Raw genomic sequence first — 17,519 nt, forward strand, 5'->3', positions numbered from 1 at the left:
GACAAGCATGGTTAAGGTCTCAAAACAATGGATTATTAGTTTATCATATCTCATCTACCATTTACCATACTTGTAACCACTATATATATGAGATGTTCTCATAAGCAAATCAATTAAGTGAATAAGATTATCCTTCTTTACTCTCTCTCTTTTTCTCTCTCTCTTGTTCTTCACTATGTTCTTTAATTTCTAACACTCTTTACAAAAAGCATTTTTCTACATGTCTCTATATACGATAGCCATTGGAGCTGGTGGAACAAAACCTAACATTTCCACGTTTGGAGCGGACCAATTCGACGATTACAGTATTAGAGAGAGAAAACAAAAGGATTCGTTCTTCAATTGGTGGACGTTTAGCTCCTTTTCGGGTGCGTTATTCGCGACACTAGGGCTCGTCTACATCCAAGAGAATCTTGGGTGGGGTTTAGGTTATGGCATCCCTACCCTAGGACTCTTGGTTTCTCTAGTTGTTTTCTATATCGGGACACCGTTTTATAGGCATAAGGTCATCAAATCAGTTAATTTGGCCAAAGTTTTGGTTCGAGTCCCTATCGCAGCATTCAAAAACCGAAAGCTTCATTGTCCGAATGACCTTTTGGAGCTTCATGAGCTTGACTCCCATTACTACAACTGCACTGGTAAACATCAAGTTCATCACACCCCCATATTCAGGTCAGTGTTGCATACCATCTCATCAAAGAATTTATATTTTACAATCTTTTCATGCCTTAAAACTTCTAATTCGAGTTCAGATTCTAGATAAACGGATAATTATTTTTTATCCTTGCCATTATATAATAAAGAAGAATAAAAACTGTGAAGAATCGATCTACAACGAAAGCTTTGAGTAACCAATCTTCTACTTGAACTGATCGTGACTTGATCTACGGTAGCACACACGATCTGTTGACCCGGTGTTCACCGCACCACTCCGTTAAATAGGAGTGGCCGCTATATCTCACCGGAGCTGGGATTGAACCAGCAATTCACTATCTTCAACGGATGAACTCACAAGCCGAGCCACCGTCTTTACAATCTAACCGTTTCTTGCTCGTCTTATCGTCGTTATGCTCAAAACTGATCTAACAACCTATATCAGCTCAGCTCAACGATCTTATCCCTAAAGTCAATCAACTCTTATAAACCGAGCCGGTTAACTTATCACATAAGCACAAACCGCATATGTGTTATCTATAAGAGAGAACCGGTTCAATCAATTCAGTACAAACTTAACCAGACTAAACCAAGTCCTAATCTAATACCAAATCAATCAAACCTGAACCAGTCTAAAAGACTTGTCTATAATCTTCAAATCTCCTCCTTAGACAATGTCTTAATCTCATCACAAACTTAGATGAATAACAACCTCAGTATAAACTTAACTGATCAATACTTGGAAGTCATTTACCTGATTCCATTTAAGAAGGTTAAGCCAGCTCCTCCTTGAAGTTCTTCACCGAACCTCACGCTTGAGTTCTTGACCGAACCCAAGAAACTTCAGCTTCAGTCTTTGGTAACACGAAGCATCTTCAATGCCTCACGCAACTTGTACACATGCAATACCTTAGTAAAGATGTCTGCAGGATTATTGGCAGTAGCTATCTTTAGGACCTGAACTTCTCCAACTTTAATCAGGTCTCTAATGAAATGGTACATGGTAGCAACATGCTTTGTTCTTACGTGAAACACTGCATTCTTAGACAAAGCGATGGCATTTTGAGAATCACAAAACACTTCAACAGTGTCATGTGGAAAACCCAATTCCTCTGCAAAACGCTTCAGCCACACTCCTTCCTTCACTGCCTCTGAAAGCGCAATATATTCTGCCTCAGTAGTAGAGAGAGCTACAACCTTTTGAAGTGATGACCTCCAGCTCACTGGATTGCCTCCGGCTGTGAACACCATACCAGTCGTTGACTTACTTTGATCTAGATCACCTGCGTAATCTGAATCACAATAACCTCGAACAATGAAGTCTCCCTTCTTCTTAAAACTTAATCTGGTATCAACTGAGCCTTTGATGTATCGCATAACCCACTTCACAGCTTGCCAATGCTCTTTCATAGGTTTTGACATAAACCTGCTGACTACACCAACTACATGTGCCAAATCAGGGCGCGTTCCTACCATTGAATACATTATGCTACCCACTGCATTCTGATAAGGAACCTTCTTCATAAACTCCTCTTCTTCCCTATGTTCTATATCTGTTGGAGTCTTTAACTTGAAGTGAGCCTCGAGTGGTGTAGAGACTGCTTTGCATTGGTCCATGTCGTAACTTCCTAACACCTTCCAAAGATACTCCTCCTGTGACACGAACAACTCGTATCCTGATCTATCTCTTGTTATCTCCATACCGAGAATTTTCTTAGCATCGCCTAAATCTTTCATATCAAATTCTGACCCTAGTTCTGACTTTAGCTTCTGAACTTGAACTTTGTCTGTTGAAGCAATCAGTATATCATCAACATATAGTAATAAGTAGATGTAGACGCCTTCTTCATTTTTCTTAAAGTAAACGCATGAGTCATACTCACTACGCATGTAACCCTTTGCACGCACAAAATCATCAAACCGCTTATTCCATTGTCTTGGACTCTGTTTCAGGCCATACAAACTCCTTTTGAGCCTACACACTTTATCTGGATACTGCTTATCCACAAACCCTTCTGGCTGCTCCATAACAATGAACTCATCGAGATTGCCGTGTAGAAATGCAGTCTTTACGTCCATCTGCTGCAGCTCCATGTCAAAATGTGTCACTGCAGATAGCATAAACCTTATAGACACGTGCTTCACCACTGGAGCAAAAATCTCTTGATAGTCTATGCCTTCCTGTTGTGAGTATCCTTTAGCAACTAACCTTCCTTTATATCTCGGAGGTTCAACACCAGCTATACCAGCCTTCCTCTTAAAAATCTATCTGCAGCCAATGGCTTTTTGATCCTTAGGCCTGTCTATCAAATCCCATGTTTCATTAGCTTTCAATGATGTCATTTCTTCCAGAGCAGCTTCATTCCACTTATCACTATCTGGATCCATCATTGCCTCTTGATATGAATTTGGTTCTGAAGAAGTATCTTCAGACAGTAAACATATGAAACACGCAAATTGATCTTCACCATCAGTAGCTTCACACTCATAATCTGATAACCTTGCTGGCAGCTTAATTGTTCTCCTGACCCTGTCTCTGGCAAGTTGATAATCCTCTGAAACAATCTCTTCTGCCCCTGTAGACTGAACTATACTGATATCTGAACTAGTCTGATCACTTACAGTATCTCCAACTGACGCTTGACTTTTCCCTTTATCTGTTTCTACATCCAACAACTTCAAGCTAATAACTTGCGGTTCCTTTTCGGTATTACCCTGATCTCTAGACTTCTCTTTTATCTCTTTGTAGACCTTATCTTCTCTGAAAATCACATTCCGACTGATAACTACTTTCTCATCGTCTAGAAGCCAAACTTTAAATCCTTTAGTACCTTCAGGATAGCCAGTGAAGATTCCTTTCTTGGCTCTAGGTTGCAGTTTTCCTTCAACTGAGTGAACATAGGCAAGACATCCAAACCTTTTAAGATTACTAAGATCTGGCATTTGCGTTGTTCACAATTCTTCAGGAACCTTGAAATCCAAAGCTGAAGATGGTGATCTGTTGATTAAATAAACAGAAGTGGCTCCTGCTTTTGCCCAAAACGACACTCCTAATCCGCTTTCACTCAACATACTACGCACTTTATTCATAATGGTTCTGTTGAGTCTTTCTGCTATACCATTCTGCTGAGGAGTGTACGTGCACATCCTATGCCTTACTATTCCTTGCTCTCTGCAGAAATTATCAAACTGACGGTTGCAAAACTCCAAGCCGTTGTCTGTCCTTAGTCTCTTAATCTTCCTTTCACTCTGAACCTCAACCATCTTCTTCCATGCAACAAAACTCTGAAATGCTTCATCCTTGAACCTTAAGAAATATAGCCACACCTTTCGTGAGTAATCATCCGTGAAGGAGATAAAATACTGCTTCTTGCTGAGACTTGGAGGTACATTCGGAGAACCCCATAGGTCAGAATGAATATAGTCCAACTTGTCCTTAGTGACATGCTTCGCTTGTGAAAAAATTATCTTGTGAGTTTTTCCAATCACACAGTCTTCACAGAATCCTAGCTCTTTCACTTGACTCTTTCCAAAACAGTTTCTCTTCTTCAGTATCTCCATTCCTTTCTGACCGAGATGCCCGAGTCTACTATGCCATAGTCTGGTGTCTTCAATAATCCCGTCTGAAGAAACAACTGAGCTTGACTCTCCAGTATAAGCTGTCAATGTCTTAGCTTTAGCTTGGAGAATATAGAGTGACTTATGTCGAACTCCCTTCATGAACACAATACATCCTTTTACTACTTTCAACAACCCATTTGATCCTTTGAACTCGCAACCTTTCTCTTCTAATGTTCCCATCGAGATCAAATTCCTTGAGATATCTGGCATATACCTCACGTCTTGAAGTAGAAAGGTAGTACCGTCTGGATTTTGAAACCTGACAGATCCTACTCCCTTGATCTCTGAGCTTGTGTTATTTGCCATTCGTACACGTCCTGAAGCACTCTCTTGTAAGTCGATGAACACATCTCTGCGTGGTGTCATATGAAAAGAACACCCCGTGTCTAACACCCACTCATCTCTGTCTACTTCCACAGAGTTAACCTCTGCCACTAAAAGACCAACCAGGTCTCTTGCATCGTCCTTTGCTAGAGACGCTTCACCTTGATCCTGGTTGTGCTTCTGATCCTTGTTCCTCTCTAACCACTTGTAGCATTGACGCTTGAAATGACCTTCTTTACCACAAATCCAACACAGTCTCTTACCATCTTTACTCTTTGACCTTGATCTGTGTTTATCCTTTCCTGCAAACGAGACTCTACTCCTACTCTCTGACCTGCCTCTTGCATAGTTACCCTCTCCATTCAACTTAACCGTTGACGTTTCTTTATACTCCATCTCCTTAGATCGAGCAGCGCTAGCTATTTCATCAACTCTAATAGCCTCTCTGCTGTACTTCAAGGTTTCTTTGAGAGAGTCGTATCTGCTTGGCAATGCATTGAGGAGTAGAATTGCTTGCACTTCTTCAGGTATCTCAATGTTCAGATTGTTGAGGTCCGTAATGAGCTTGAGAAAGTCATCAACATTTTGATCTATGCTTCTTGAGTCTTCCATCTGGAATGAATAAACCTTGAGCTGCGCGTGCACACGGTTAGGCAGAGTCTTTGCCATGTAGAGTCGATCAAGAAGCTCCCAAGCTTCTAAGGCCGTCGAACACTTATCAAGCTTCCTTAGAACGTGATCACCGACACTCATGAAGATCAGGTTCATAGCCTTTTCATCCCTTTCAAGTCTCGCTGCTTCATCTTGATCTTTCTTCTTCTTTGTGTCTTCGTCTTCCTCGCCAGATTCTTTAACCACTAAGGCTTGTGATTGAGGTACGATGACGTCTTTCAAACGTTGAACACTGAGATTCGCTAGCATCCGCTTCTTCCAGATTCCGAAGTCGCCGGTGCCATCGAAGATCGTCATCTTCAGTTCCATCTTGTGAGTCACCATCGAATCAGTTGATTCGAAACTCCAATGTGAGACACCTATCTTGATTCGCCGTAACCTAACCTGGCTCTGATACCAATTTGTGAAGAATCGATCTACAACGAAAGCTTTGAGTAACCAATCTTCTACTTGAACTGATCGTGACTTGATCTACGGTAGCACACACGATCTGTTGACCCGGTGTTCACCGCACCACTCCGTTAACTAGGAGTGGCCGCTATATCTCACCGGAGCTGGGATTGAACCAGCAACTCACTATCTTCAACGGATGAACTCACAAGCCGAGCCACCGTCTTTACAATCTAACCGTTTCTTGCTCGTCTTATCGTCGTTATGCTCAAGACTGATCTAACAACCTATATCAGCTCAGCTCAACGATCTTATCCCTAAAGTCAATCAACTCTTATAAACCGAGCCGGTTAACTTATCACATAAGCACAAACCGCATATGTGTTATCTATAAGAGAGAACCGGTTCAATCAATTCAGTACAAACTTAACCAGACTAAACCAAGTCCTAATCTAATACCAAATCAATCAAACCTGAACCAGTCTAAAAGACTTGTCTATAATCTTCAAAAACAAAAACAAAAGCAAAAGAGGATGGTTGTAGTTTGATTCCTTGACGATAAATAATCTACCAAGATTCTGCCTTTGTCTCTGGTGGGTAATGATGTGGAAGATACGCAGTGTTGAATTCCTTTTTTGTTAATATTATCTTATCTTATTCTACTTGCTCTGTAGAATATTTTATTGGATGGTCCCGAGTTTCCACTTTATCCACGTTAATGTGTTATCCAGTATCGTCCCACTATAGTTTCTTGCCAATCATTGCAAAATTACTTAGTATAGAAAACTTAGAATATTCCAAAAAAAAAAATGATATAATTTTATGCGAGTAGCTTTACTTGTTGTCATATCTATAAATGTGAAAACATTAATTTGGGAATTGATAAGACATATTCCTTCATGGAGGAACTTTTATGGCTAAACTAAGTCTATTACATAACATCTACATCTAGAAGTGTTCATCTTTTCATCGACGTTTATTTTCAGACATAAAATCTTGGACAGGACAAGAAACAAAGTCATTTTGAATGAACAAATGAATAATTTGGGTCTTGCTACTACAGGTACTTGGATAAAGCTGCCATTAAGACATCTTCCAGAGAGTCACCTTGTACTGTGACAGAAGTGGAAGTGGCAAAGCGTGTGCTAGGGCTTACCTTAATATGGCTTGTCACTTTAATCCCAAGCACCTTAGGGGCACAAGTCAATACTCTCTTTGTCAAACAAGGGACCACATTGGACCGAAAACTCGGATCCCACTTCCAAATCCCTGCGGCTTCGCTGGGAGGCTTTGTTACCCTCTCATTGCTTCTTTCAATTCCAATATATGACCAATACTTTGTTCCCTTCATGCGCAAGAAAACTGGAAACCCTAGAGGGATCACCATACTCCAAAGGCTAGGGATAGGGTTTTTGATCCAAATTGTTGCAATAGCTGTTGCTTCGGCTGTAGAGGTCAAGAGGATGCACGTAATAAAAGAATTTCACATAACTAACCCTAAACAAGTTGTGCCTATGAGCATTTTCTGGTTGCTCCCTCAATACTGTCTTCTGGGCATTGGGGGTGTGTTTGACGCGATTGGTTTGCTTGAGTTTTTCTACGATCAGTCACCTGAGGAGATGCAGAGCCTTGGGACAACGTTTTTTACCAGTGGGATCGGTCTTGGGAATTTCTTGAACAGCTTCTTGATGACAATGATTGATAAGATCACAAGTAAAGGGGGAGGCAAGAGTTGGATTGGGGATAACTTGAACGATTCTAGGCTAGATTACTATTATGGGTTTCTAATGGTGATTTCGATTGTGAACATGGGATTGTTCTTGTGGGCAGCTAGCAAGTATATTTACAAGAGTGATGAGACCAAAGAGTTTAATGGAGGATGTGTTCAAATGGAGGTCAAATCCTTAGATACATCTCCTCTTACTATCTAGCTATAACAAATGAATGATTTATATATACGGTTTTCTAAAAAAACATGTAAGTTGTGGTATTTTGATTAACATGATATGAATAAAACTTTAGTGTTTATCCTAAGCAAACAAGCACCACTTGGACGACCTAAGTTATTGCTCACGTTCTATATATCGTTTTGTTCTACTAGTTGAACATAGAAACCAATTCTCATTGGTCACATACACTTTCACCTAGAAGGATTCACATGAACCGGATCCGAACAATTAACTAACCATATATAACGTCTAACATATTGGATTAGACTATATGTTATTGACTTGCATATCTTGACGATGCCAAAAAAAAGACTTACATATCTCGACTAAATTAATATATCGGATACTTTGGCAACTATATCTTTTTTTCTAATTGCTCCAAAAAAAGAAAGAAATTCGCTACTTTTGATTAAAGCACATCCCACCGAACACTGCATGAATCTGGTCCGCAAGAAGATGTATTGATTAATTCGATACGCTAAGGAAACACCGAAAGTAAAATTAATTAAAATGAATAAGATAAACTAGTGATATTTATATACAGCTGACAGTTCACCCAATATATATATGTGTGTGTGTTTATAATATGTATATGTGCACATTCAAAACCAGCTATCACAAAAAGTTGGTGCAAGTAGCTTTTTGTAGAATTAGCTAACTACGTTGCTTGGATTCTAGATTTTTAAAAAGTTTAAGTACGCATGACTCATTAAATGAATTTAAGCTACCCTAAATTCAAATATATCATATGTGTAGTTTATTAAAGATTTAATCAATGAAATTATCGAGTTTCTTTATCTTCTATATAAGAAATAAATAAATAGACTTCGACTCTGTTCTGTACTGGAAGTTTGTAACTGGACTTCCACGTTGTGGGTTTTTTTGTAACACCACTTATATTAAAAGCTCAAAGAGCATGAGAGTTTACAACTGAATCAAAAGATCCCGGAAACATACTCGACGGTAGAAAGAAGCTAGAAAACAATACAAAACAACAAAAGATAGAACCATCGAAGGGGGAGTCATACTCAGCGAAATGAAGAACCCCAAAAGGAAGCTTCACTTTTGATCCCATGGCTATTGTTCGAAAGAACAATTGATAGTCGAAAACGACGTTGATACACCTATAGGAAGAAGTTGGAATGTTGATTGGCAAGAACTTTAGGTGAGAAGCTCTAGAACCGTAGGAACCATTGAAAGTTTGAAGTCCTATCTGACTTGATATGGCGATGGGTCTACGTGCAACAACTCCGGTTTGTGGGTTTAAGAACAACGTTTCAACCTCATCTCAATATCGGTTATGTAAAATGTAAAGAGTACCCCTTACCAAATGAACAATATAAATATACATTTGATCGATTAGTGACAGGCTCTTTAACATCATCCTCCTCCCTTATATTTATTTAACTTAGTTATAATTGTCGGACCACAAATTATGGAAATAAATTATATGTATGTGTGTTTGTAGAATGATTCAAATAAATTTTAACCGAAGTAGGAGTTGTTCTCACTTTCAATCTCGCCGTATTCTAGTGCTCTTGTGGTTGGTTGAGAGTAAACACAAGAAGAAGGAGGAGGCGGAGGATGAGCCGCCGTAGGTTGCGGTGGAGTTGACGGCGTTTGTGGTGGTAGTGCAATGACGGAGACGCCGCCAGAGTTGTGATATTGGGAATTGGAAGGTACGATCAAAGTGGCGACAGCCTCTCGTTGCTTGTACTTGAGAATCTCAGATCGTACGGCCGTAAGCTCGGCTTGTAAAGCTTGAACTTGTTGTTGTAGAGCTGAGATTGCTCCCATGCAACCGTACACTGGATCTCTTAACCTCACGTTTGCTTCATACACGAGGCTATTTGCCGCGTCTGCTCTCTGGCCTTCCGGTACCTCCTGGTTAGTGTTAAAATTATTAACATTATGAAAATAATGCCAAAAGTATTTTATTATTTTTTTAATGAGATATTTTATAATGAAAGCCAGACAGACTAGTCCCCGTTTATGTTACGACCAAAGAAACATATGATCATTATCACTATAAAATGATGATATTTGTGTTTTGTTATTACCATTAGCATCTTGGAGACGTTGCTAGCTCCAAAGACTTTGTGGACCGACGCGAACTTAAGAGGCTCACATGGGGAGAAATAAGGCGAAAATGGACATTCTTGAGCGCATCGTCGGCGCAGAAGTTTACATGCCGCACAAGGAGTAATGGTATTGAGGGCTCCAGGAGGACCAGATATATGTCTTCTAATTCCTGCCATTTGATTAGGCCAAGCATCTGCTTCTCTTTTGATCTTCTTCCCTATCTCTTCAAGTCTCTCCCTAAACACAAGGAACCAAATAAGAACTTTAGCTTGGTTAAAACATGACTAAAACGTGAAAATGAACCATATCCACCAATTTGAGGGTAATTAAAATTAAATCATTGTAAAGAGAAAAAGGGTTTCACTAGTGAGATGTTCGCTTTTTACCTTTCTCTTGACATTCAGGCATGCTCTCAGATGATCGAAAGAAAAGAGAGAAAAGTAGAAAGAAACAAAAAGAGAAATACTAAAGTCAAGTGACTTTTAAAGAGGGTGTGAAGGAAGATTGGTAAGGAAGGCTTTAAAGGCAAGTAAAATTCCAAGTTTAAAATTTACTGATCACGATATATACCTGTGTCAATATAAAGATAGATATATAAGAAAATGTTGAGGCTGGGTTGAATAGACCTTTCTGAAGGAGATGAAAGGGGTTTGGTAGCTCGAGAAGCAGAACAGTGTCTCTTTTAAGATGAAAACAACTGAAGATATCTATAGTTAATGAAGACTGAAGAGCTGTATTTATTGCTTAAGCACGTGACCCGTGAGGGTTTTTATTTTTATTTTTATTTTGACCTTATGAATCTGATGATCTGTGTTCAGAAAAAAAAGTTCTGATGATCACACACAATTATAATCATATACAAATATGCATGCATGTAGTCACTCATTCATCGGCCAGTCAACAACAGATGGATTTTGTGCTTAATGCCTACTTTAAATATTTTTGTTTTCCCATGGCCGCATGTGGACTTTTGCTTCACATTTATAACGCTTCTGCTTTATTTTCAATAAGAATCAAATTTATACTTCTTAGAAATCAAATTTACGTTTTATATAATGTAACCAAGTTTGCAGCTAATTCTTTATGGCATTACAGGATTATATATATGTCTACACGGTTGCACGCGAATGGACCGCCTGACGATCCTAAACGGATCAACGATAGCTTAATACGTTTGAAAGTTCATAACAGTAAAAATTTGGTGAAGCATTTAGAAAACATATTCTTTGTTATTAACTATAGGCCCATATATATTCTCTGTAGACCACAGTTAGTACTTAGTATAGTACCAAACATTTTATCAAATTTCCTCGTCAATCGTTAAAGGTTACTTAAATCTTGAACCACGAACACACATCTAACAATGGCGTAGATAGCACTTGCGTAAAATATGTATTACTGGAGAGGATTAAGTCAGCTTTGCTTTCATATTCGAAAAGATATCATGGTTCAGAATTTCGGTGTTACAAAAAGGTAATATTGTTATCACAACGATATTATATATTTGTTAATATGCACTTTATAGATTTGAGTTCAGATGGTGGCATAACCCTGAGATTAACATCCATAAGTTATATATATCTTGGTCACTGTAAAATAATAATTATTCAATTTATCTCCAGTTTCAATTCAAAATCCAATAGAAAGAAGAATATTGCTTAGACTCTAAGAAAGTTTTGCACTTGTATATTCTTGTTTGACCCGTATTCGTAGCCTAACTAGTCGCCCCGTTGTTCTTTCTTTGTATTAAAATTTAGAGTTTGTATCATCAAGCTCTTGTTCCAATCAATAATTTATCATATTTGGAAAGAAAGGAACATGAGGATTTTCCAGTCACATGTTACTCCTGCCCCTACAGTTCGTGCTGCAATGGATCGTCAAATTCGGGACCGGTTGCTGTCCATTAAGCCATTTCATGCTTCCAGCCTCCTCTCCTGCAAGTCTACTTCGCCTTCACAAGGCCGGCTTGAATCTCCGTCGCTTCCTGTCTTTTCTATTTCATTGTTTCTTGTTTGGGGTTGTTTTGTTTGTTTGTCTCACTCAAATAAGTTGCTAAACAACATGTAAACTCTTGAAAATGGTATGAAATTTAACATGATTACCAAAAAAAAAATTTAGAGTTTTTATTCTTAAAATATTAAAATTTTAAATTTAGAATTAGCAGAGAATATTATTTAATGACATATAAAATATAATTTAAGTGTACTTGCAAAATTGAAAAATCGAATTACAAATATAATTTGGGCTGGACAATATACTTATTTTAACATGGACCCGAGCCCCATTGGACCGTTATTTTGTAGGCCTTACCCCCGAATTATGTGTCTTGATTAACTATGTGGTTGATTAAACTACACTAAGATATATGCTACACACAATTTGAAATTTTGACACCCAAAAAGTTGCATATTCTAAGGAAATCTTCTTTTGGGAAAATTACTTCAGTTGTTAAATGTCATACATGCACAAATATCATGAAGACAAAAAAAAAACAACTACCCACAATTTCAGGTAACGCTCTTTGTTCTCCTTTTATATGAACTTTGGTTTTTAAAGGATAGTCGTTTGACTCTTTTCAGTTTTCGCACAACCCAAAAAGCCATATTAAAAATAATTAGTCCTCAAGATTACAGTTGCTTCTTGAAATTATTTATTACATTTGAGATTAAGTTAGGAATTGTGTGTCAAAATTTTGCATTGAAATCTAAAACAACACTTACTATAAAAAGAGAAATATGATTAAAATTATAGTTAGCATCTTCAAAACGGTTGAAAGGTATCAGTTCGTTGTTGTTTCTTATCACTGTTTTTTGTTGACGTTGACCATTCTGGTTTTGGTTTACTGGTTTAAACTGAGAGAATGAATATGTATTAAGGGATATGTATCCCACATTGGAAAATCAATGGGACATTAAGTAATATATAAAGGGTTAGGGTCAATCCACTAATTACCAATTGGTTTTTGAGTTGGAATCCCATAATAAACCCGAATCTAACATGGTATCAGAGCCATGTTAGATTCGGGTTTAATTATGGGCTTCCAACTTAAAACCAATTGGTGATTAGTGGATTGGCCCTAACCCTTTATATATTAATGTCCCTTAGAATTTCCGATGTGGGATATATATCCCTAATAATATGTTTTTCAAAAACCAAGGGTATATGAATAGAGTCAATAAATGGCACATGGTCAGTTAATCATCCATATTTTTTCTTGTCTTTAGTTCTTAGATAAAGCTTGTCGTTCACATAATAAAATTTGACAGCTAATCAGTAAATTCGAGAAAAATAAACAAACACATTTCGGCGAAAAAAAATCTCTTTTAATAAACACACCATCGATCGATTTAGTTTTAGCGTAACAAAATATTCATTTAAATTTCATAAACTCCAAACAATGAAATTACTAAAGTCACAACGAGCAATATGATCAAAACATGCGATCATTAGCAGTGAACACGATCAAACACTAAAATGTGTGTTCAAAGAGGCAAAAGCCAAAACATTAAAAACAGTGAAGCTAAAAACCAAGATCCTAGGTTTCATAACAACAAACGAAATAAGACAACATGCCATTAAATCAATCTAAGATCATTACGACTAGATCGGTTGCTAAGAACAGAACTCAAAGCTCTCTTCATACTTCCCATTGATGAGCTAAACCCTCTTTTATAATACAACGTTGACGTCGGAGACGATGAACCAATCTCTTCCTCGTCGTCATCTTTAACGTACGATCTCGAGCAAAAAAGAAAACATTTGTTGGCAGGATACACTGTTTTAGACCGAGGAGACGAGGACAAAGAGGAAGAAGAAGACGACGTGGTAGACGACCAAGAAAACGAAGGACACGACACGTGATGCTTTGCGTTGAAAAGGGTCTTAACTGATCGAGTTTGTTTCGTTCTAGCTTTGCTCAGTTTGTTCCCGGAGGACAAGGATGAGGAGAAATATGACGGAGGCGGCGTTAACGGCGGAAGATGAAATGATTCAGAGAAACGAGGGTGTTTTGGTGTGCCTGGCCGTGTCTCCCACAAAAACGGCACGGAAGCTCCGCCGTAGTAATAGATTCTTGATGATGTATTGACCTGCGAGCTCTCCTTTACGATTACATTTAAAGATCTGACTACGTTTGTGTTGTCTTCTGATCTTTCTGACATTGTCATTAAATGTTTGACGTGATCTAGCAAAACTCCCTCTCTTGGATATGTTTTGAGTCAGGTTTTATCAGAACTAAGCTACGAAAATGGAAATGCGAGATCCGAAGACAACGAAGCTTCTTCAGATATGAAAGAGAAACAAAGGTGCATCTATTTATGAAAAGTGATGCTTTGTTAATTAGTGTAAGAGAAGTTTGCGGAAGAATTAAAGGATCTCTATTTGCATGGAGTGTCTAAGCAAGCACATGTCATGTGTTTATATTATGCTTTCTTGTATTTTTTTGTAGTCTGTATTATTTTCTGGATTTTTCTATTGGTAGATTTCACATGGATGACCCATATGGATTATATATATGATACTCCAAAATAATTGCAGAGGGCAATAAATAGTTAGATAATAAATGAGTGGGGGCGAATGTGTATGCGACGTAATATTGTTAGATGTTACTATTTTATTTACTCTAACATAACATGCATTAACATTACTCCTAGTATGTATGGTCTTTTATTGTTCTTGCTACTGAATGAACCTAGAAATCAAGTGAATTCATGTGGTAGCTGCATACAATACCCTGTAATTAAAAACCGTGTGACAATTAATTTCGTTGAAAATGATATACTGTAGGATACAAAAGAGGGGTAAGCAAGGTGGATGACTGTGGATCGCTGGATGTACAGTTGAGCCGTATTAATGAATAGGAGATGCCGTTCGTGGACCGTACTGAGATTTGCTTAAATTCGATAGAGAAATATGAAGACAAAGTTAGTTAGAAAATATAAGACGTATAGCTCCTCTTATTTATTTCATATATCCACCCTATATACGCTAAATGTATTCTACATATAGATTTAAGATAAACACAAAGTCACAAACGACGGTCTAGACAATTGTTTAGGCCAGTTCAAAAAAAGATGAAGATAAAGATGTTTAGGCAGTTCTAGTTCAAGAGAGCAGTCGGTTGGGTGGTGTAGGCTATAGATTCTAAACGGCTAATATGAATTAATTCTAGACGGTCACTACTCAGAACCAGAGATTAAATGGCCGCCTAAACCACATTTAGTGTTGTACTCAAACTAATAAATAACCTATTTCTAGCACACTCATACACTCTTTCGTTACATCTGTACAGTCTACATATGTTTTGTTACATTTGTTTTGTTTTTCAAATTCTAGTTATATAACGAAAATAAAAAATTTGGTTCCATTTCAAGATTGAATCAGATACGTTCTTTACAAATACTATCAAACATTAATTCAACCTTATCGAGTATTCAATATTTGTACTATTGCAGTACCTAAAAATCTTGAGAAGCTAGTTCTCAAAGGTTTAAATACTGGCTCAAAATTTCAACCACTGTCATGCGTATGTATTGTGCAAACATAGTTATTCCTATATAAAGTTGAAAAAAAAGTTATTCCTATATTAAGTTGAAAAAAAAGTTATTCCTATATTTTTTTTTTTTGAACAAAGTTATTCCTATATATATTATAATTTTTGTTCGACTTGTATACGTTAAAATGGTTTAATTCTTAAGTAAAAAATCAAAAAAATGGCAGATTTGAAATGCTAGGAACTTTATAAAAAAAGTAGATTTTGTAGAACAATAATAGCAAGTGCAATTAAAACTGAAGAATTGTGATTAAACCATTATAAAAGAGATTAATATATACTAACCTTTTGATGAAATGGCAAAAATGTGCTGACAAGGCAAAGTTGAAGCCACGTCAGCAGATCTCTTTATCATCGTCTCTTCTTTGTCTGCGTTGAAGAGAGGAAGAAGATGATGCTAAGATCTCAAAGCAGAGTATAACAACCAAAACACCTCTCTGAAGAAGCCAGCTCTAATATAATGTCAATCCTTCAACTCTCAAGCTCTTCTCTTTCTTATTCTTCTAGCATTCTCTCCATTTCTCCGAAAAAATGTCTATTATCAAACTCTGTGTGAGAAGTATCCTTCTTTCCGAGACAGATCAGAGAACACTGATATCGTGGTGGAGATCTCTCTGCAGCCCTGGAAGGTGTTCAAGCCAGACGGTGTGCTTCTGTTCTCAGACATTCTCACTCCTCTCTCTGGAATGAACATACCTTTCGACATTGTCAAAGGAAAAGGTCCCATCATCTTCAGCCCGCCGCAATCAGCTGCTGATGTTGATCAAGTTAGAGAGTTCGTACCTGAGGAGTCTGTTCCTTACGTTGGAGAAGCACTCAAAAGATTAAGAAACGAGGTAGTCATAATGATAAATGCTCTTAAGCTCTTTATTATTAGAGACTAAGTCTCCCAACTAATATATAAGATAGATAGGTCAATCCACTTATATCATAACATGTTTTGCCTTTCAGGTGGGGAATGAAGCTGCTGTTCTTGGTTTTGTTGGAGCTCCATTTACTCTTTCCTCCTATGTAATCGAAGGTGGCTCATCTAAGAACTTCACACAGATCAAAAGATTAGCTTTCTCTCAACCTAAGGTAAGATAATTAGGCTGATCCTGAGATTTTGAGGGCCCATTTAATAAAAGATTTAAGTAGTTTGAGGACCTAAATTTTTTTCTCTAAATTTGGAGAACTATTTGCATATAATTTTTTTTTCAAAAATTTTAGGGTCCGAGGCGAGGCTTGGCCCAAGACCGGCCTTTAAGCACTTGGTACAAACTTAGTAAACTTCTCAGATGTTTGTTTGTTTGTTTCTTTCTTCTCCAGGTTCTACATGCTTTACTCCAAAAGTTCACAACCTCGATGATCACATACATACGCTACCAAGCAGACAACAGAGCTCAAGCAGTTCAAATCTTTGACTCCTGGGCTACGGAGCTAAGCCCTGTGGACTTTGAGGAGTTTAGCTTACCTTACCTTAAACACATTGTGGAAGCTGTGAAGCAAACTCACCCACACCTACCTTTAATACTCTACGCGAGTGGATCAGGAGGGTTACTAGAGAGACTGGCTCGGACCAGTGTGGATGTTGTGAGCTTGGACTGGACTGTGGACATGGCTGAAGGAAGGGACAGGTTAGGGAGAGACATAGCGGTTCAAGGAAACGTGGATCCGGGAGTTTTGTTCGGTTCTAAAGAGTTTATCACGAGCAGGATTGAAGATACTGTGAAGAAAGCTGGGAGAGAGAAACATGTTCTGAATCTAGGGCGTGGTATTAAAGTTGGAACGCCTGAAGAGAACGTTGCACACTTCTTTGAGGTTGCTCACGGAATTAGACATTAAAAGAGAACAAGTACACATTCCCTTACACTATGTTTTGTTCTTAGAGATGTGTAATCTTTCGTGTTTTGGAAATTAAATGGAAGAGAATAGCGATTACACATCTATTAAAATGATGTTTTTGTACTTCACCTCCCTCCCAGACGCAAGTTAATGTCAATGATCCTGTTCCTGACTGTTGGATACGTGTTTTTACTTTCACTCTTTGGTTTATAATCAAATTTCGGTTTATTTGTAAATCTAAGGGGGGTTATTGGTAGTTAAATTTTGAAGGAGTTATAAAATTTAGAGATTCTATTGTTATTGGTTTATGTATTCTTACAATCTTGTTAGAATCTTTTGTTATTGGTTTATGGACTTTTAAATTCTATATAAAATCATTTGTTATTCAAAAAGTTTAGTTTTTATTGATTTTTTAATTCTTGTAAACTCTCTTGTTATTGGGACATAAATTC

The 17,519-nt window shown here is 37.7% G+C and overlaps 4 protein-coding genes across 4 annotated transcripts; 2 read left to right on the top strand and 2 right to left on the bottom strand.

The window, feature by feature from the left end:
• Positions 1 to 188: 188 nt before the first annotated feature.
• On the top strand, positions 189 to 7,643 carry LOC106337766 (protein NRT1/ PTR FAMILY 5.1-like). Its single transcript, XM_013776889.1, has 2 exons — positions 189 to 672; positions 6,725 to 7,643. Exons 1-2 carry the CDS (start codon positions 221 to 223, stop codon positions 7,590 to 7,592), a joined length of 1,320 nt encoding a protein of 439 aa, XP_013632343.1. The 5' UTR covers positions 189 to 220; the 3' UTR covers positions 7,593 to 7,643.
• Positions 7,644 to 9,013: 1,370 nt separating this feature from the next.
• LOC106337767 (LOB domain-containing protein 15-like) lies at positions 9,014 to 10,168 on the bottom strand. Its single transcript, XM_013776890.1, has 3 exons — positions 10,079 to 10,168; positions 9,671 to 9,929; positions 9,014 to 9,494 (listed from the first exon to the last, which is right to left on the bottom strand). Exons 1-3 carry the CDS (start codon positions 10,090 to 10,092, stop codon positions 9,096 to 9,098), a joined length of 672 nt encoding a protein of 223 aa, XP_013632344.1. The 5' UTR covers positions 10,093 to 10,168; the 3' UTR covers positions 9,014 to 9,095.
• Positions 10,169 to 13,061: 2,893 nt separating this feature from the next.
• Positions 13,062 to 14,160, bottom strand: LOC106340129. Its single transcript, XM_013778988.1, has one exon. The coding sequence runs from the start codon at positions 13,856 to 13,858 to the stop codon at positions 13,268 to 13,270; it is 591 nt and encodes a 196-aa protein (XP_013634442.1). The 5' UTR covers positions 13,859 to 14,160; the 3' UTR covers positions 13,062 to 13,267.
• Positions 14,161 to 15,707: 1,547 nt separating this feature from the next.
• LOC106337806 (uroporphyrinogen decarboxylase 2, chloroplastic-like) lies at positions 15,708 to 17,241 on the top strand (the record flags this gene model as incomplete). Its single annotated transcript, XM_013776922.1, has 3 exons — positions 15,708 to 16,079; positions 16,195 to 16,320; positions 16,552 to 17,241. Coding segments are annotated over 3 exons (1,014 nt in total), but the record flags the coding sequence as incomplete, so codon positions are not given.
• Positions 17,242 to 17,519: the final 278 nt, after the last annotated feature.

This window comes from Brassica oleracea, chromosome C4 (assembly GCF_000695525.1).
Source record: "Brassica oleracea var. oleracea cultivar TO1000 chromosome C4, BOL, whole genome shotgun sequence".
Taxonomy (NCBI): Eukaryota; Viridiplantae; Streptophyta; class Magnoliopsida; order Brassicales; family Brassicaceae; genus Brassica; species Brassica oleracea.

What these genes read in the sequence shown, in the direction of transcription:
- LOC106337766 (XM_013776889.1), top strand. Translation starts at nt 221, where the DNA reads ATGTCTCTATATACGATAGCCATTGGAGCTGGTGGAACAAAACCTAAC. An exon ending in CATCACACCCCCATATTCAG is followed by an intron (nt 673 to 6,724) that starts GTCAGTGTTGCA and finishes TTGCTACTACAG; the next exon opens with GTACTTGGATAAAGCTGCCA.
- LOC106337767 (XM_013776890.1), bottom strand. An exon ending in ACGTCTCCAAGATGCTAATG is followed by an intron (nt 9,495 to 9,670) that starts GTAATAACAAAA and finishes AACACTAACCAG; the next exon opens with GAGGTACCGGAAGGCCAGAG.
- LOC106340129 (XM_013778988.1), bottom strand. Translation starts at nt 13,858, where the DNA reads ATGACAATGTCAGAAAGATCAGAAGACAACACAAACGTAGTCAGATCT.